The 21,342-nt window shown below is 39.9% G+C and overlaps 2 protein-coding genes across 2 annotated transcripts; one reads left to right on the forward strand and one right to left on the reverse strand.

Annotated features, from left to right (window-relative positions):
* Positions 1-412: 412 nt before the first annotated feature.
* LOC149402281 (small ribosomal subunit protein eS27y) lies at positions 413-1,343 on the forward strand. Its single transcript, XM_089610189.1, has 4 exons — positions 413-588; positions 684-785; positions 868-896; positions 1,000-1,343. The coding sequence occupies exons 1-4, from the start codon at positions 586-588 to the stop codon at positions 1,124-1,126; spliced, it is 261 nt and encodes an 86-aa protein (XP_089466315.1). The 5' UTR covers positions 413-585; the 3' UTR covers positions 1,127-1,343.
* A 10,776-nt stretch (positions 1,344-12,119) lies between these two features.
* Positions 12,120-14,741, reverse strand: LOC149402282 (phospholipase A1-II 4-like). The gene is made up of 2 exons (XM_089609860.1): positions 14,077-14,741; positions 12,120-12,905 (listed from the first exon to the last, which is right to left on the reverse strand). The coding sequence occupies exons 1-2, from the start codon at positions 14,737-14,739 to the stop codon at positions 12,276-12,278; spliced, it is 1,293 nt and encodes a 430-aa protein (XP_089465986.1). The 5' UTR covers positions 14,740-14,741; the 3' UTR covers positions 12,120-12,275.
* Positions 14,742-21,342: the final 6,601 nt, after the last annotated feature.

Below are 21,342 nucleotides of genomic sequence, written 5' to 3' on the forward strand. Positions count from 1 at the left end.
TTCTTGTTCCTTTATTGTGCTAGGTCTCTTGGGTGACAGAGCGGGAAGAAGAAGTTTTGGGTTCTCAGAAGTTTTCAAGTTTTCTATTTTCTTTTTAATTAAAAAAATAAGGTTAAAATGATGGGCATATAAGTAATTTTGATGTTTTGGACTAAAAAAATAAATGAAAAAGAAAATAAAAATGAGATGAGGGTATAGAATTAAAACTGACTTTTTATAAATGCAATTAGCTAATTTTCTCTTTAAACCTTGACTATTATTTTAAAGGACCCTATTAAATAAATATTATTTTACAAATCTCTTTTAAAAAAATAATAATATAAACTTTTTTTTTTTTTTTTTTAAAATTTATTTATCGAAATATAAACAGTTTGATCAGACCATTAGAAGATATATTTGATCCACGGTTACAAGCGGAGAGCTTAAATCCAACGGGTGATATTGATCCACTCTAGCCGAATATAGTTTACGTCTACGAAGCCTTAAGTCTCTCCCGCCTCCAAGCTCTAGCGTATCAGGCTTAGGGTTTCTACAGTCTGTTATAGAGATCGTCGAATCCCCCGAGTCTAACCTCCGACAACCAAAATGGTGAGTTGAGCCCTAATTCTCCTAATTTCATTTTCCTTCATCTCGCTAATATCGATGCTGTTCGCCTCTGTATTCATTGTGAATTGTTCTCATAGGTGCTTCAAAACGACATTGATTTGCTCAACCCACCGGCCGAGCTTGAGAAGAGGAAGCACAAGCTCAAGCGTCTCATTCAATCCCCGAACTCCTTCTTCATGGTACGAATCAGTAATTTAATTCGAAATTATGTTTGTTTTCATGCTCAGTTCCTAACAATCTGTTTTATATTTTTTCTCATAGGATGTCAAATGCCAGGGCTGTTTCAACATGTGAGTTTTTCGCTCGCAATTTTTCTGCTATGATTTTGTTGATTTTCAATTTCGTTAGGATTTGGAGTGATTTTGATGCGAGCTTCACAATTTGCTATCGCAGAACCACTGTTTTTAGCCACTCTCAAACCGTGGTGGTGTGTGGGAATTGCCAGACGGTGTTGTGCCAACCCACCGGTGGTCGCGCTAGGCTCACCGAGGGCTGTTCCTTCAGGAGAAAGGGAGATTGAGGCGAATTCGATTTCCCTCTGAGTTTCTTTTTGAATGGGTTAGTCATACTCGGGTCAGAGATTGGAGAGAAAAGAAAAGTAAGAGAAACTGAAGCGTCCTTTGAGCATACGGCATGTTAAATTGTTGGTTTTAAGTTATAAGCTAAGTTTTAAGTGATTATTGTTATTTAGGTTTCGACCGTGTTTATGGATTATGGATTGAGAGAGCATTGAAAGTTTTTGTGTTTGCTGAATTTTACATTTTCCTGTCTATGCTTTTTTATATACTTTGCTTATCTATTCGCCAGTAATTATGATCCGCTGTAGGTTTTAAGCAACATCACAACAAGCATATGTACTTGTGCTTCTGAGCTTTTGAATTGTACTCGACCAGTCTTGTAGTTTATGACCGGTTATGAATACATAGAAATATGAACAGGTGTGACCGGTTATGAATACATAGAAGTATGAACAGGTGTAAGCTATTCACCGGTAATTATGGTCCGTAGGAGGTTTTAAAGTAAGAATCTTGTAGATGATATGCACAGATACTTGTGCTGATCTTTTAAACCGTTTTTCCAATCATCTTGTTGAGGTCTTCATCAAAACTCTTGTATAATCAATTTACTATTGTAACTTTTGTATGGCGTGAATCATATGACTTGTTAAGTGTTCTTTCGATTAAGACTAAAGGGCACGTGACGTTGACGGACTTGATCATGTGTCTTTGTCTCGGAGGGCCCGAAATCCTTTTTCTGAAGCTCGAGAGGCTGTAGGAAAATCGGGGTAAGAACTCAGATATCCGAGAGTCTCGGATAGTCTTCGAATCTTGGCAAAAGGGTAGGAATCAATTTTTTTTGAAGCCGAGAAAGACGGAGCACTTTGAGGCCTAAACATGAAATGTCCCTCGATCTAGGGTTCTAAAGAGAGATTTGAGTATGACGATAGCTTCTTACTCTACTTCACGTCGGAAGTGAGTTTATTATCTTGAAAGGGCCCGACGTCACTTTCTAGGAATCGGGAAGTTCAAGGAAAATTGGGATAAGAATCCGAATGACTGAGAGTTCAGGAAGATCTTCGAATCATGACAAATGGGAGGAATAAACTCCTTTTGAAGTCGATAAAGAGAGAGTACTTTCGGGTCAAAATGTTGGTGATTATTGCACTTCGACAACAATAATAATTGCAGAAAAGATTAATTACACTAACAAGAACTAATTAATATCATGGTTATCTAACAAGATCTAGATTTACTTATTAATTATTCATGAAAGCAATATCAAGCAACCAATAAAAGCTAGGTTCAGATATTCAGTAATACTTACATGATTCGGATCACCAACTGAATCTTCAAGTTTTGACTCCTCCGTCTTCAGTCTTAGAAGACTATCTTCAACCTTTAGCTCCTCGACGCTCTGAACTCGCCAATGATGACACCGTAATCTTCCGAGACGTAATCTCTGAGACGAATAAAAAAGATGAGTTGACACAATCTTTATCTCACTACGATCTACAACGAGGTGTTTAGATCATACCGTGTTTATGAGATTGGAATCACGGAGTTCCAAGAGAGAGAGAGAGAGAGAGAGAGAGAGAGAGAGAGCTTGGTCAAAATTTCAGAATCACAAAAGTGTTTGTTGCCTTCTCATGAACCCCGTATTTATAATAGTGGAAATGATATATTCTTGGTAGTTTACAAAATATATTATTTCTTTTTATTGTGTTCACACTAGTGAATCAAAGCTTGACCATTGAATCTCATCTCATGAATCCTACTTTCTCTCTTAGCCATGAGATCAACATCTATGAGATTTTATTTTCTGTTTAAATATAGAATATTTATTAATGAGAGAATAAATGAAATATCTTATTTCCTTTTAAATATTATTATCTCATAATATTCATGAGAGAGAATAAATTACACTATCTTGTTTTCTTTTAAATAGTATTCTCTCATAATATTCATAAGAGAGAATAAAGGAAAATAATATATTATTTCATTTTAAATATTATTCTTAATAAATATTCATGAGAGAGAACAAATGACATCTTATTTCCTTTTATATATTTTTCTCTCTCCTTTATTTAAAAACTAAAGAGAAAATATTTGTAAATACCAATATGACATTGACGAATTTTTGGCACACAACCAAGGGGGGATGTCGCAAATCCTTGCGCCCGAATCCCCAAAAAATTGTCCACCTCAATATGTGCAAGGCCCAGTTTCTTAAAACCTAATTAATTATTTATTTACTTGGTCCAGCAATAAACAAATAAGTAATTGATTAATTATTTACTTGATCAAACAATAAATAATTAATATTACCATAAATAATTAGTTGAATTGAGGCTTTGAAACTTTCTTGGTGGTTTGGAGTTGAGGCTTGAGTGGCATGATTCTCGCCTTGAATCTGACTGCGAACAGAGATTTCAGTGCTTTCCACATCTCGTGTGACGTTCGAATTCGAGTGACGGATCTGAGGATTGTTATAGAGAGCCACGATAGGAGCCAGCTGAGTAGAAGCTGATCTTCACGCAACCAGATAACGAATTCTGGATTGGAGATCGAAGTCTTGACTCATTGTTCATCTGTAATGTCCATGAGATGTGGCGGAGGAGCTCTGTTTCCATAAATGAAGTCTTATAGGTTATGACCTATGATCGCCGGAAGTACCTGCAATCTCCAGACCGAGTAATTTTCTCGATCAAGCTTCACCGAAACCTCCGTATTCAGAGTTGTAGCGAAGGCGAGTTGACTGCAATCGCCGGCTTCAGCTCGCTATTGATATGAGAGGATGACGAAAAGATAAACCTTCATTTGCCATTGTTGAATTGCTCTGATACCAAGATAAATATCAGGAATGAAGATGAAGGAGATTTGAGATCGAGAGACAGAGAAATCCTCTTCTCGAGATTGATTGATTCTCATTAATTATGAATTACGTTTATAATATGGTAGTACATCATATCGATTCTATCAACGCTAACTGACTAACTAACTAACTGCTTAGCCAGCGTGTCACGTTACTCCTTTAACGTGATTGACTGTTTGTTTTGTTGATGTGTCAGCTGACGTGTCTGATGACTCAGCTGTTACTCTATTACTAATGTTTCTCTTTATATAGAACCACCGTCAGAATATATAGGAAAATTTTATTTAGATTTCATTTATAAATCAATTAGACTCAATCTTATTATTATTAATAGGTAATAGATTTGAGTCACATTATTTCTCGCGTACAAAAGCCCAAATGAGTTTTAGAAAATATACGGTCTAACACACAACTCTAAAACTCTCGATGTTTCCCACGTAATAAAGACCCTTCTTGATCCTCAAAACGCTCAAAGCCCTCTAGATCGTTTACTCACTCTTTTCTCTCAATGTATTAGTAATAAGTGACTCTCTAAACTGACTCGACGTGTGTTTATATATCCCATTACACTTGGTTACAAACCTCTTAGAACTTTTGCAGTCCTAACAGCTTTAGCTGTATTGCTTGATGTGACTTTGATGATAAGGCTATGACTTCAACAGTTATATATTTCGTTGTTGGAATATTAGAGAGAAAATGGACAATATTGAGTATTTATTGTCTATTAAGCTGCTGAGTTTAGGCAAAATTTTGAGTGGGGTCCACTCAATGGAATTTGATAATTCTTTCGTATTATTCTTCCTTGCGGAATGGGGTATAATATCGATTATAATTTTGCCAAAAACTGAGCTAGAATGAATGAGAAATTGATGTGTGGAGTATGCTTTATGTCACAATGGACGAACTGACTAAGTCAGTCCAGCTCGACTGGACGAGGCGAGCTCAATTGGACGAGCTCGACTGGACGAGGCGAGCTCAATTGGACGAGCTCGACTGGTCCAGCTCGACTTGACGAGGCGAGCTCTACTAGACGAGCTCGACTGGACGAGCTCGACTGGTCGAGCTCGACTGGTCGAGCTCGACTGGACTTAGTGGCGAAGTCAGTTCGACTGGACGAGCTGGACTAGTCTAAGTGTCGAAGTCTCTCCAGCTCGACTGGACGAGCTCGACCGGACGAGCTCGACTGGACTTAGTGACGAAGTCAGTTCGACTGGACGAGTTCGACTAGACGAGCTCGACCAGACGAAGAGACAGAGCGTACGTTTGAGACTTAAAGCCAACAGTTTGGATTCTTCAATCCAATGGTTCTTTGAGCATTAAGTACTCCTTATGGCTGTGTAATAATGCCATTAAGGCTGAAAACGTTTGACTGTTCACTTGGTCGTGAGTTGAAGACCGTGTATTAAATGGTTGTTATAACCTGCAAGTAATTGCCTTGAAGGCTGGATAGTTTTTGGAACTTCAAACAATTCAGCCTTGGCCTTTATATATTGAGGCTTGATTTTCTCATTCGGGGACACACAGAAAATTCACAAGTGTTTTTTACTGCTTCTCTCAGTTCCTTATCTCTCCCAGAAATTGTTTTTCCTTTTGTAGTCGGTGTTCAGGTCGGTTACAGGTTCAGTTCGCCGGAGAAGTCAGTTTGGTGCAACCTCTTCTCATTCCGCCGTTGTATCCTGGGAGGTAAATTGCTCGTCGTTTCCGGCACCCACGGGGAGGGCAATATTACTTTAAGGAGACCGTCGAACGATCCTCGGCGTTGCTTTAATCTTGTTTTAATTTCTTTTGTTCATAATACTGTTGTGTTGTAATTTTTATTTCTTTCCTCAAGCTGTTGGTTTTATTTTCCAGAAAAATAAATATTTTTCTAGTAATTTATCTAACAATCTTAAAGTAATATCTGCTCTTAGACAGCTTGCTCGTGGAAGGAGTTTTCGTATTTATTTTTTTGTGTTGATTGTTTCAACAATTCAATTTGGGTGTTTTCTTTTGTAGTAATGGAAAACAACAACAACAACACCTTTGTGAACGGAGTGGATGCGTCGGGGAATCCGATCATCCCACTGCCTTCCAACGTGGAGGTATTGACAACCAACGCCTCAAACCCGAGCATCGTCGTGCAAAACTTGGCGGAGGCTTCGGCCGGGAACGGACCCGAGGGTCTTGTTCAATCGATGGCGGCTATGGCCGTGAACGGATCCGCGGGTCTTGTTCAAAATGCGGGCGCGGTCCGAGGGCGTCCCGTAATGATGCCGGCCGAGAAACCGGGGAAGTTCGATGGCTTGAACTTCAAAAGATGGCAACAAAAGATGCTATTTTATTTGACCACCATTGGTCTTGTACGGTTTTTGACCGACGATCCTCCGACTCTCCAAGAGGACGAGACCGATCCGAAAGTGAGAATGGCGTTTCTCACTTGGAAGGATTTCGACTATTTGTGTCGGAATTATGTGATGAATTGTCTAGCGGACTCCCTATACAACATGTATAGTTCCAAGGCGTCTTCGAAAGAGCTTTGGGAATAACTAGATCGGAAATACAAGACCGAGGACGCGGGCTCGAAGAAGTACATAGTGGACCGCTTCCTCGAGTTCAAAATGGTGGACAATAAGACGGTCGTGAGTCAAGTGCAAGATTTACAACTTATCTTTCACGAGATTCAAGCCGAAGGAATGACAATTAGCGAGTCTTTTCAAGTTGCCTCCGTCATCGAGAAGGTACCTTCGGGTTGGAAGGAATTCAAGAACTACCTTAAGCACAAGCAAAAGGAAATGAGTCTTGAAGATTTGGTGGTTCGCCTTCGCATAGAGGAAGACAACCGTGGCTCCGACAAGAGGTTCAAAACCACGTCCGAGAGAGCCAACATCGTCGAGCATGGTGAAAGCTCGAGAGGCAAGAAGCCCGCCAACAAGCTTGGGGCTAAAGGGGCTGCCTTCAAGAAGAAGACCCAACAAAAGTTTGTTGGAAAGTGCTTCAACTACGACAAAGAAGGTCACCGCGCCGCGGATTGCCGAAAGCCGCAAAAGAAGAAGAAGAGTGAGGCAAATGCCGTCGAGACCGAGAAAGATGACCAATTTCTCGTCGCCGTGGTCTCTGAAGTGAACTTGGTCGATTCAAACCCCAAGGAGTGGTGGTTAGACACTGGAGCTACCCGCCATGTTTGTTCCGACAAAACCGCGTTTTGCTCGCTCGACATGCGCCCGACTGGGGAGAAGCTGTTCATGGGAAATTTGGCCACCTCCGACGTCATGGGGATTGGCCACGTCATCCTCAAAATGACCTCTGGGAAAGAAATGAAGCTCACCAACGTTCTCTACGTGCCCGACATTAGGAAGAATCTCATTTCTGGAACTCTTCTTTGTAACCATGGGTTTAAGATGGTTTTTGAGTCTCAAAGGATTGTTCTTAGTAAAAATGGGATGTATGTGGGTAAAGGCTATATTAAAGATAATATGTGGAAGATGAATGTAATCGCCATTACTGGCAAGAATGATAATGAGAATGCTTCCTCTTCTGCGTATATGCTTGAGTCATCTAATTTGTGGCATGGTAGACTTGGTCATGTGAATTATGATACTTTGCGCAAATTAATTAATTTGGATTGTATACCAAAATTTAATATTGACTCTAAACACAAATGGGAGATATGTGTTGAAGCCAAATTAACGAGAACATCCTTTCATAGCGTTGAAAGGAAAAGTGAGTCACTTGAATTAATCCATACCGATTTATGCGATTTGAAATTCATACCTACGATGGGTGGTAACAAATACTTTGTGACTTTTATTGACGATAGTACGAAGTATTGTTATGTGTATTTGCTTAAAAGCAAAGATGAGGCCATTGAGAAATTTACCATGTACAAATTGAAAGTTGAGAATCAACTTGGTAAAAAGATTAAAACGGTGCGTAGTGATCGTGGAGGTGAATATGTGGAACCATTTGGTACATTTTGTGCTCAACATGGAATTATTCATGAAGTCACTCCACCATATTCTCCTCAATCGAATGGCGTTGCCGAAAGAAAGAACCGGACTCTCAAAGAGATGATGAATGCAATGTTGCTAAGCTCGGGGTTACCACAAGAAATGTGGGGGGAAGCCATTTTGGCTGCGAATTATCTTTTGAATAAGATACCTCGAAAGAAAGAGGATAAATCCCCGTCTGAATTATTTAGAGGAACGAAGTCTTCCTATAAATACTTGCGAATGTGGGGGTGTTTGGCCAAGGTTTTGGCTCCCGCACCTAAGAGGATGAGGATCGGTCCGAAGACCATAGATTGTGTATTCATTGGCTATGCACATCATAGCAATGCTTATCGCTTCATTGTACACGAATCTAAGAATCCGGATATAAACAAAGGTTCTATTATTGAGTCTAAAAATGCATCGTTGTTTGAACATGTATTTCCGTATAAGACTAAGGAAGATGAGCCGAGTTCATCAAATCAACAATTTGAGAATATAGAAGAAATATCTCAAGATTTTGATGAGGAATCCGAGGATGAGATAGAATCTGAACTACCTCGAAGTGGTAAGCGAGCTAGGGTGGAGAAGTCATTTGGATCTGATTTCCTTACCTATATGTTAGAGGCCGAACCTCTAAGTTATAAAGAGGCTGTAAATTCAGTCGAGGGTCATTTATGGAAGGACGCCATAAGAAGTGAAATTGACTCAATAATGCATAACCACACGTGGGAACTAGTTGACCTTCCTCCTGGAAGTAAAACTCTTGGTTCTAAGTGGATCTTCACAAGGAAGATGAAAGTGGATGACTCAATTGATAAATACAAGGCGAGACTTGTAATTAAGGGTTATAGTAAAAAAGAAGGTCTTGACTATTTTGATACTTATTCTCCCGTGACGAGAATAACATCTATAAGATTGATTATAGCCATTGCCACTTTGCGCAACCTTGAAATCCATCAAATGGATGTCAAAACTGCTTTCCTAAATGGTGATCTCGAAGAAGAGATCTACATGGACCAACCCGAGGGGTGTGTTGCACATGGGCAAGAGAGGAAAGTATGTAAATTGATTAAGTCATTGTATGGACTCAAACAAGCGCCAAAACAATGGCATGAAAAATTTGACAATGTAATGATGTCAAATGGCTTCAAGATCAACGAGTGTGACATGTGTGTCTACATTAAAATGACCGAACGCGGTTATGTAATTTTGTGTCTATATGTAGATGATATGCTTATTGTTGGGAGCAATGAAAGCATGATTAAATCCACAAAAGACATATTGAATTCGAGATTTGATATGAAAGATTTGGGATTAGCCGATGTTATCTTGGGGATCAAGATTAAAAGAACATCAAATGGACTTGTTTTGAGTCAATCACACTATGTTGATAAAATTCTAGACAAATTTGCAAAGGATGATAGTGGAGTCTCTAGAACTCCTATCGACGCTAGTCACCATTTGTCTAAGAATAAAGGAGATAGCGAGTCTCAAAACGAGTATGCTAGAATAATAGGAAGTCTAATGTACTTGATGAATTGTACTAGGCCTGACTTAGCTTACTCTGTAAGTAGACTTGCGAGATACACGAGTAATCCAAGCTCTGAGCACTGGAAAGCAATCGTGAAAGTACTGAGGTATTTACGATTTACTCGTGATTATGGTCTACACTATACTAGACATCCCGAAGTCATTGAAGGTTTCACTGACGCGAGTTGGATATCTGATATACAAGACTCTAAAGCCACAAGTGGATATGTATTCACTCTAGGTGGTGCAGCTGTGTCTTGGAAATCCTCAAAACAAACCGTGATAACTAGATCCACGATGGAATCTGAGTTTGTTGCTTTGGATAAGTGTGGTGAAGAGGCTGAGTGGCTAAGAAACTTCGTAGAGGATATTCCAAATTGGATAACACCCGTGCCTGCAATATGTATATATTGTGATAACCAATCTGCTATTGGTAGAGCACAAAGTGTTATGTATAATGGTAAGTCTAGACATATCCGTCGACGACATAACACCATAAGACAACTTCTCTCGTCTGGGGTCATAAGTGTTGACTATGTAAGGTCCAAAGACAATATTGCGGATCCGCTAACCAAGGGGTTAAATAGGGACCAAGTAGAGAAGATGTCAATAGGAATGGGACTAAAGCCCATGAAATAAAAGTTTTAGCAAAGGAAACCCAACCATGATGACTGGAGATCCCAAGAACTTGGTTCAAAGGGACAACCTAACTGCTAGAATGAAGTGAGGTCACTGTGGGGAAAACCCCGGTCCTATTCCTATGATAAAATCAGTGACACCCGTACGAGGCTAAGCATTGTGCTTTTAATGATTCTTTGAAATCGGATCTTTGAGATTCCGAACGAGTAATGCGGGATTACTCTTTGTCGTAAGGATCACCTATGTGAGAGAGAAGTGAGGCCGCTTCAAAAGAGAATTAACGGGGCGTAATTCTTTAGAAAATCTTACAGAACCAGGCACATGTTCAGGGCCGAAATGAACATAACCATGAGAACTAAAACCTGTGGCAGGAAAATATCAGCGAGATATATGCTCATCGTTTATATACAAACGACTAACAGTTCAAGGACATCGTGTCTACTGAGTAGTCCGTAAACATGACATACTTCTACGAGGGAAGGTTCAAGGACTTTGTCTACCTATCCTATACTGGTATTGACCGTAGAACTGATCACCATATTGAGTCGTGTCGAGTCTTTTTGTTGTCGTCATGCAATTTCATTCATGTGGGGGATTGTTAGAATATTAGAGAGAAAATGGACAATATTGAGTATTTATTGTCTATTAAGCTGCTGAGTTTAGGCGAAATTTTGAGTGGGGTCCACTCAATGGAATTTGATAATTCTTTCGTATTATTCTTCCTTGCGGAATGGGGTATAATATCGATTATAATTTTGCCAAAAACTGAGCTAGAATGAATGAGAAATTGATGTGTGGAGTATGCTTTATGTCACAATGGACGAACTGACTAAGTCAGTCCAGCTCGACTAGACGAGGCGAGCTCAATTGGACGAGCTCGACTGGACGAGGCGAGCTCAATTGGACGAGCTCGACTGGTCCAGCTCGACTTGACGAGGCGAGCTCTACTAGACGAGCTCGACTGGTCGAGCTCGACTGGACTTAGTGGCGAAGTCAGTTCGACTGGACGAGCTGGACTGGTCTAAGTGTCGAAGTCTCTCCAGCTCGACTGGACGAGCTCGACCGGACGAGCTCGACTGGACTTAGTGACGAAGTCAGTTCGACTGGACGAGCTCGACTAGACGAGCTCGACCAGACGAAGAGACAGAGCGTACGTTTGAGACTTAAAGCCAACAGTTTGGATTCTTCAATCCAATGGTTCTTTGAGCATTAAGTACTCCTTATGGCTGTGTAATAATGCCATTAAGGCTGAAAACGTTTGACTGTTCACTTGGTCGTGAGTTGAAGACCGTGTATTAAATGGTTGTTATAACCTGCAAGTAATTGCCTTGAAGGCTGGACAGTTTTTGGAACTTCAAACAATTCAGCCTTGGCCTTTATATATTGAGGCTTGATTTTCTCATTCGGGGACACACAGAAAATTCACAAGTGTTTTTTACTGCTTCTCTCAGTTCCTTATCTCTCCCAGAAATTGTTTTTCCTTTTGTAGTCGGTGTTCAGGTCGGTTACAGGTTCAGTTCGCCGGAGAAGTCAGTTTGGTGCAACCTCTTCTCATTCCGCCGTTGTATCCTGGGAGGTAAATTGCTCGTCGTTTCCGGCACCCACGGGGAGGGCAATATTACTTTAAGGAGACCGTCGAACGGTCCTCGGCGTTGCTTTAATCTTGTTTTAATTTCTTTTGTTCATAATACTGTTGTGTTGTAATTTTTATTTCTTTCCTCAAGCTGTTGGTTTTATTTTCCAGAAAAATAAATATTTTTCTAGTAATTTATCTAACATTCGTAATGTCATTTTGATCTTCGTCATCTGCGTCATATGTATCTCCATCTGCTTTGTCATCATCATCATATTATCTTACCTCTTTAATTTTGTACATTCTCTTATCCTCTTATTTTACATTGAAAAATCGTTTAGATCTAGTGTCGCGTTTAAAAAATCATGTAGCAGAGAAAATTATTGAGCCTCTCCTAGTATATATTTACTACTTGTAATGGAAATAAGTCATGGCTAAGAAAATACTTTCATTGGTAGGTAGAACGATGCAGATAGATAGACAAAGATGGGGATACATGGATAGATAGATGGATAGAAAATCCCAAATGCATAGTAAGTATGCTTATTTATTAGCTCTTATAAGGATAGATCGAAGTCAAATCCTCGCTAATGATGTTCGTTCGAGTCATCATCGAGGACCCACTTCCCGTCCTCGGTTTGAATCATGGACTTGTTCTTCTCGGTCCACCAATCAATGACAATCTGGTGCTCGTCCTTGATGAAGTCTCCTTTCTTGTTGACGAGGGAGATGTCACGGTCAACGACGAGTTCGAAGCCACCGATCATGCCCTTGGTCCCGGCCACATCGTGGAGGTGGAGCTCGAGGTTGTGGACGGGGAGGAACTTGCTCTGTTGGAAGAGGTAGATGAAGGGCTTGATGTAAGGGGAGTTGAGGATGTTGAGGAGGAGGAGCTGGCCCACGTCGACGTAGCCGAACAGAAGCGGCGGCATGTGGGGGACCGTGTCGAGGAACTCGTTGACGCGCAGCAGCCGCAGGCCCCCGTCCGCGTGGAGTCCGGAGAAGACGCTGGCGAAGCCGTGGTCTCCCACGCGCGGGCACGCGTACACAAAGGCCGTCAGGGGGGTGGCCTTGCTGGCCTTGCTGTTCAGCTTGTTGTAGGCCATGTCAACAGCGTTCAACGTCGCCATCGCTGCCCCCATGCTGTGCCCCGCCACTGTTATGCTCGTCTCCTCTGCCTCGTACTGCGTCACCAACTTCTTCACCTCCGCAAATACCTAGTCGACAATTTCAAAATTTTGTGTCCAGAAACAAAAACAACAAACTAAATTAAAAAAAAAAAAAAAAAATTTTTTGTCTGACTTGTAGAAATAGCCACCCATTGTGTGTAAAGAAACGAGAAATTGTCTCAATTACCATTATTTGATAAGTTTTTTCAATTTCTCATCAAAAATTTAATTCGGCCAAAAATACTAGTAAATCGCTTATACAAATACAATTTTACCCTCAACATGATGTCAACAATTGACATCTATTGTTGACATAGATACCAACAATTGACATCTAATGTTGACATCTGTGAATTTTGAGTTTTCAGTTTGTTGACATAAATGTCAATAATCAACATCTATTATTGACATCTATGTCAACAATTGACATCAATTGTTGATGGTAAAATTGTATTTGTACAAATGGCTTATTAGTATTTTTCACCAAATTAAGCTTTTGGTGAAATTGAAAAAAAAAACTTATCAAATTGTGGTAGTTGAGACAATTTCTCAAGAAACTATACAACATCTTCTTTTTGAGTTTTTAGTGGAAGTTCTTTAGAATCTCTTGTTTTTATAGCGTTTGATTAATTTATTACTGTAATGTACTAAAATTAGAAATTGATCATCCCTCTCAATTTTTTTTTTTTTACAAATTAAACCTTATGAAATTTACTTTTAGAACTAGATCTAGCCTAAGACTGGTCTTCGGCTAATTTTGTTGAAGTTCTCAGGATCCCCGTTGGGGATTACCGTGTCATGCGCAGGTTGCTTCACAGCCAGTCGGCTGTGGTACCTTGCGTTCCTCGCCTTTAGCCGGCGGATATTCTCCTCTAACTCCATGATGCGGTTGCCCCTGCTATCAGGAGATGGAGATGGTGAGCGGGTCGTGCTCTCTTCATGGAGTGACTCTTCGTCACCATGCGCTCGGGAGCGCAAGACGTACTTTTTGGTCCCAGTGACGTTATCGGGGTTGTTTACGCCCTCAGAACGTACGGGTGGTTGACTACTCATCTTTTCTCAATTTACTTTTAGAACTAGATCTAGCCTAAGACTGGTCACAAAATTTTCTTTTGTGACTGATCTTCCTTAACTGTGGTTATAGTAGAATTAAGTATTAATTACACCAAATATATGTGTATAAGAGAGGATAAGTAAAAGAATGAAATAAAGTATATACCTGGTCACGGGCACTGATGCGGTTGAAAGGGGAGGAGTTGGTTGCCATGTACAGAGTGTACCAACCTTTGTGTATTTTCGGATTGTGGTCGGTCCCAATGATGTCGGTCCCCGAAACAAGGTCATAGGTGAAATCGGCAATCCAATCTCCAGTGAGCATACTCCCCCTCCACACCACGAGGATGTCTCTCCTCCCGAGCGCCGTCTTCCCTTCGTCGGTCGCCACGGCCACGTAGCCGATCACGTTCGAGTCCCTCGCCACCGCGTCCGGCGCCTCCGACGTCGCAAACACCTTGTCCGAGTCCTTGCCGGGGTGGTACGCCGCGTAGATGTATTTCGTGACCCGGTACTTGAACGGGTTGCCCTTCTCGAGGCCCACGTCCGAGAACATGGTCTCCGGCGGGTACCGGGCCAGCCCGCAATTCTTCGACTTCTTCTCGGAGATGAAGGCGTCCGCGATCGCATTGGCCCTCTCGCCGTAGTGGATCACGTACCGCCTCAGCTCAATGTCCAGAGGCTCTAGTAAGCCCTTCCAGTCGTTCTTCCCGCTCAGTGCCTCCCAGTTCTCCGCAATCTTGTTGCTCGTCTTCGCCTTTTTGTTCGACATCCTTTTTTTTCTGCTATTCGTGTGTTGCTTGTATGGTGTGATTTTTTTTTGTTCCATAGGTACCTGCTTTTTATAGAGAAATACTACTGTGTGTGTGTGTGTGTGGACGTGAGATTTAATGTCATATTAATTATTCTTACCAACTTTGTATAGATGTAGGGTGCCAAATTTTGTTAAATTTAAACTTGCATGTTTTTAACGTTCTTGCATGAACATTTGTTGTTGGGAGTTGTTGTTTGGTGCACAAATTTAATTATTTTCACACACCACTGGATACTAGTGTTGGATTTTGTCTACTCTCAAGGCACGATCAAGGGAAGATATATACCTTATGATTAACACAGATACTTGTATTTCTTTTTTCTTTTTCTTTTTCTTTTTTTAAAGAAAAAACTAGCGGAGTCTCAATTGCGAGACTGAATAAAATCCGTAGTTGCGTTCCACATATGATTTTCACTTATAATTTTCTTTTCTTTGGTAGTCGATACCCATTGTTTAAAAATCTCACACAGAACCCGTCATAGCAACAGTTTTGACGGATTGAGTGAATTTTGTGTATCGATTTCTCATCATCAATTAGTTCTCGTGTTTATCTTGATTATTTTGACACCACACAAGATTTTTCTTTTGTTATTTATTTTCGGCTTACTTATGTAAAAAGAAAAAAAAAAGAGAAAAGAGAAAAAGAAAAAAAAGAAAGAAACAAAAAAAAAAGAGATTTGTTTGTGCAAGTATTACTCGATGTTATCCAGAATATTTGTCTTGCATTTTGTTTGCAAATATTTTCTTTTGTTCTCGCTTTGTGAAGTTGATTTAAATAGCATGGTGTGAAATATCGTCTGTAGAGACTTTTGATGAGATTATGAAGAAATTTTAGTTGTTGGAGTGCCCTTATGAGTTTTAGACTGAATCGAGTTTTGGAAGTGTTAATTTGATTGAGAATGTGCTTTATTATTATTATTATTATTATTATTATTATTATTATTTTTTTTTGAGTTTTTGAGTCACAAGTGTTAGCTAGGTTGATCTTTGAGCCACTATATATCTCTATCACACCATTGACCCTAGCCTAAAATTAGAAGCCGAGTAAAGATATATGACCATCTAATGCTCACACATTTCGTGCATTATTAGAGTGAGTGGTGATAAGTGTGCCTATATATAGTGTTGTGATTCCAAGAGAACATTATAAATGAGCTTATATCGTTTAAGATCTCGAGCGAGCTTCTTTTCATAAAACTCATACACTCGAGACACATATCACACACACGGATCTGCGATTGAAGAGTTTCCAACCATGTCTTCTTTCGATCAATTTTTTTAGAATACTATTCTTGAGTGACCTTTATTTTTGAATTCTATCAATTTCTTGTTTGAGACACTCAACAATTTTCAAAGCGAAACTTCAACGATATCACCATTCACTTTTTTTTAGTATAACTTCTTTATCTTGTGTATTTGATAGCTTTATTAGGCTTTCTAGTTTAAGTATATTACTTGAGGACAAGTAACAATTCAAGTTTGGGGGTATTTGATAAGTACGATTCATTCACAGTTATCACTGTTTTTCAAGATTGAATCGAGACTTTTTCTTGAGTTTTTATGTTATTTTTGTATTTTGTAGTTAATTTTCATGTTTTCTAGTGAAAGAGAGCTTTTAGCATTTCATGGAGCAAAAGGGGACATTCCATAGCTAAACAAGGCGTAAGACTTCACGGAAAAACAAGGAGAGCAATATTAGAGCACGGCGCACAGCGCCTACCTTTGGCGCGCTGCGCTAGAGGTGCAAAAAGCGATAGAGTCCTACGCGTCTGTCGCGTCGCTCTAGACACGAAGCGTTGCAAGAATTTCATCATTGGCACCCCGTGCCTGCCATATGGCGAGTCGCGCCTTCACAAATTTATCACTAGCACGCCACACTTGCCATATGGTGTTGGTGATTATTTCACCTTAATAACCATGCAGAAAAAATAATTATGCTACTCGAAAGCTAATCAAGGTGGTTATTAGACAAGAATCTAGATTTACTTGTGTATACTATTAAAGTTTGAGAGCGAGCAAGCATCCGATAAAATTAGATTAAGTTCTAGTGATACTTACTCGTTGGGCTCACGAACTGAATCTTCTTGCTTTGACAAATCCATCTTCAGTCTTTATAAGACTACTCCTTCGTGTTGTTTCTGAAACTTCGGGATCAGCTTCAAGTCGTCCTTGATGACACTGCAGTCTTTTGAAACGTAATTTCCGAGACGAATTGGAAATATGAGTGGGCACAATCTTTATCTCACTACGACCTCGAATAATGAATTCAGTTCGCACCGTGTTTATGAGATTGGAATCACGGAGTTCCGAGGGCAAGGGAGAGAGAGAAATTTTCGTCTACCACAGAGAGGGAATGGACGAAAATTCTAGAGCAATTAGGTGCATTTTGTTTTCTCTTCCCTTGAACCCTTATTTATAGTATTGGAATGGAGAGGTTTTAGGAAACCATAGTCTCCAATTAAAGATCAACCGTTAGATCTTTATTTAAATTCCTACTTTTTCTCTTAACCCTTATATCATAATCTAGGATATATTATTCCATAATATATTCTTTTAAATAAGTAATCTATTTAAAAAGGCAATATCTTATTCCCCTTTAAATAGTGAGATAATATCAAATCTAATATTATCTCCTAGATATTAGGAATTTAAATATAGAGAGAATAAAGGCAAATATCTTATTTCCTTTTGAATAATATTCTCTCTTTATTTAAATCATGAAAGAGAAAAGTTGAGCGTTTTCCCAATATACCCACTATGGGTATTTCGAATTTCATGCGCCCAAGAGCAAAAGATTTCGTTTTTGGGCGTTTTCCCAATATACCCACTGTGGGTATGGACAAATTAATTGATTCTCCATGGGCCAAGGAATTTTGAATTTTGCAATGTCCATAAGGCCCAATTCAAAATTCAATTAATTATTTACTTGATCCAACAACAAATAATTAATTCAACTATAAATAGTTAATTCGACAAATAAACATATTTCCCAATGTATGCTGCTAATCATATTACAACATGTGAGATTATAATAAAAGATTGTTATTAGAAAGTTCATATTCATCTTTATCGAAGCCGAATCGGAGACTATGGACCAGTAGTTGAAGCTTAACGAATCCGATAAAAAAGACGAAATAGTCCTTTCTGTTTTTCGATCAATTCGCCTAATCTTAGTCAATACTCCACCGTGTAAGCTAAGACCGAACTCTCCTTTAATACTGGAATTATATTTACTCATCGTGACGAGTGTCCACTGATATAGTCAGTACGTGATCAAGATCCTCCAGGTTCAACCCGTATCGAGAAGAGGTCAATTATTCCGTTATACCTTTCTCATACATATAAGCCCTAAGCATTGTTGCTTCCTCAGTGAAGGATTATCTCAAACGTTACTTACTACGAGAGTGCGCACAATCTATCGGTTCTGGAATCAACCCTTAAGTGAGAGAACATTTACCTTCTTTCAAGAAGGCTGGATTATGTATCTGTGAAACACTTCCCTTCTTCGATCAAGTCTCGAGTTCCAAAAACATCTGTTTATGCAACCTCAATTGGCCTTTAACGTGATGAATCAAAGAACTAAGTAACAAGATCTAGAATTCCATGAACACTTCAGGATTTAGATCAAGTCTCACTGTGACCATCATAGTGACCGTGGTTGGTGCGTCGTAACGGTCCTTACACAACACATCCATAACCAAAGTCTGTCCGGATCATACACTTACCACAAGTGTAGAATGCTCCCACTAAGTGATCAACCTTCACTTGTGTTCCACATATGTGACTTCGGATACAGCTACCAAGGCTTGTATCATTCACCGACCTTATTTTAGTTCACCGCCCGAACTCAGGTGCCTAGCACGTGACTCGGTTTAATACGGAGACTAAGGATTGATGAACGTTTGTTGTAACTATTTGCAATAGTAGCTAACGCTTTCAATTCAAATAGATTATAAATGTCGAAACTTTATTTTATTAATTTAAGCGAATGTGTGGCAGTATCTAAGACCCATCCCTTCTATGTGTTTTATGAACACACGTTCGGGCAGCCCTTTAGTCATTGGATCCGCGATGTTATCCAGCGTCGAGATCTTCATGACAACCACGTCTCCCCTTCGAACTATTTCCCTTATCAGGTGATACTTTCGTTCTATGTGCTTTCCTCTCTTATGGCTGCGAGGCTTCTTTGAGTTTGCAATGGCTCCAGTGTTGTCACAATGGAGTTGCATAGGCTCAATCATTCTAGGAACTACCTCCAGTTCGGCTAAGAAATTCTTAAGCCAAACAGCCTCTTTGGCTGCCTCAGAAGCTTCTATGTATTCAGCTTACATTGTAGAGCCTGCGATACTGGATTGCTTTACGCTTCTCCAAACAATCGCTCCTCCATTGAGAGTGAACACTGACCCAGACGTAGACTTCAACATGTCACAGTCTGCTTGGAAATCAGAGTCAGTGTATCATTGTACCACCAAGTCCTTACTTGTGTATACTAGCATCATATCCCTAGTTCTCTTAAGATACTTCAATATATGTTTAACAGCCAGCCAATGATCATGACCAGGGTTTGACTGATATCTACTAACAACTCTCACTGCATAGCATATGTCGGGCCGCATACACAGCATTGCATACATCAAGCTCCCAACTGCTGAAGCATAGGGTACTCATCTCATATCTTCCTCTTCTTGCGGTGTCTTCGGACACTGCTCTTTAGAAAAGGGGCATCCCTGACCGCATTGGTAATAATGCGCCATGGGCGTTTGCATAAAAAAAACGCGCAAGTACCTTATTGATATAAGTACCTTGAGACAGAGCTAGTAGTTTGTTCTTTCTATCACAAATGATTTGGATACCTTGAACAAAAGTAGCATTCCCCAAATCCTTCATTTGGAATTGCTTTGCCAGCCATGCTTTTATGTCAGATAGCAATGTTATGTTGCTTCCTATCAATAGGATATCATCTACATAAAGCACTAAGAAAACCACAACGTTACTTTTCGAGTACTTGTACACACAAGGCTCGGAAAGACTTTGTTCAAAACCATAGGTCTTGATAACTTCATCAAACCTTTGATTTCAGGATCTAGATGCTTGCTTAAGTCCATAAATTGACTTCAATAATTTGCAAACCTTGTGCTCTTGACCCTTTTGTATGAATCCATCTGGTTGAGCCATATAGAATTCTTCTTCTAGATTTCCATTCAAGAATGATGTCTTTACGTCCATTTGCCAGATCTCATAGTCATAATGAGATGCAATGGCCGGAAGAATTCTGATGGATTTGAACATGGCTACAGGAGAGAAAGTTTCTTCGTAGTCGATACCTTCTCTTTGGGTGAAACCCTTAGCCACAAGTCTACCCTTAAAGGTTTTGACTTGTCCATCAGCTCCTTTCTTCCTCTTGTAGATCCACTTGAAACCAATCGGTTTGATTTGTTCAGGTGCATCTACTAGAGTCCAGACTGAGTTTGAGTGCATAGACTCTATCTCTTGATTCATGGCATCTAGCCATTTATCTTTGTCCAAGTCGACCATAGCCTCATTATATGATGCGGGGTCATCGTCATTTGCATCCAATGCAGCGACGTTTGCTTCAAAGCCAAGATATCAGTCAGGCTCTCTAGAGACCTTCCTACTACGACGAGGCAGTGAAACACTTGGACGAGTGTTTGTGTTTTCTTCTTCATCTCCCACTCTCACAACATTTGTGGGTTGAGATGGATATCCTTCGACGTTAGTCGGAGTTGGTCTAATCGTTTCCTCGAATAAAATCTTACTACGAGGTTTGTGGGTTTTAACATAATCATCTTAAAGAAAAGTAGCATTAGTAAAAACGAAAGTTTTTCCAGTATACGGGATCATAAAATATACCTCTTGTTATTCCTTCAGGATAACCAACAAAGAAGCACACGCTTGTTTTTGGTTCCAGCTTGCTCGATTTCTTTTTCAAGACATGAGCGGGACAACCCCATACACGGAAATTGCGCAAACCAGCATTAGCTCCGTTCCACAATTCCATAGGGGTTTTGGATAGAGATTTAGAAGGAACATGATTTAATATATGCATGGCAATTTTTAATGCATAACCCCAAAATGTTGTTGAAAGTGAAGAGTAGCTTATCATGGATCTTACCATGTCTAATAAAGTCATATTTCTCATTTCAGCAACCCCATTTTGTTGCGGGTTATCAGGAGCCGACGGCTGTGACATAATCCCATATTCCAGCAAATAATCGGTGACCTCTATATCTAAGAACTCGCCTCCCCGATCCGATCGGAAGGTCTTAATAGTTTTACCTAATTGGTTTTCAACACAATCACAAAATTCTTTAAACTTCTCGAAAGTTTCAGATTTTCTATGCATTACGTAAATGAAACCATATCGCGAATAACCGTCCGTAAAAGTGACAAAATATTTGTAACCCCCTATCGCAGCTTCACTCATCGGTCCACAGACATCAGAGTGAACTAGTTGCAGAGGTTCGGTGGCTCTTAATCCTTTTCCAGTAAAAGATCGCTTGGTCATTTTTTCTTCTATACAGGATTCACAAACTGGCAGAGTTCCCACTTTGAGATGTTTCAACGGCCCAAGCCTTGAAAGTCTCTCTAGCCTTTTAA

This window comes from Urtica dioica, chromosome 3 (assembly GCF_054948205.1).
Source record: "Urtica dioica subsp. dioica isolate 48M chromosome 3, U.dioica_male_clone48M_v1_H2, whole genome shotgun sequence".
NCBI classification, from domain to species: Eukaryota; Viridiplantae; Streptophyta; class Magnoliopsida; order Rosales; family Urticaceae; genus Urtica; species Urtica dioica.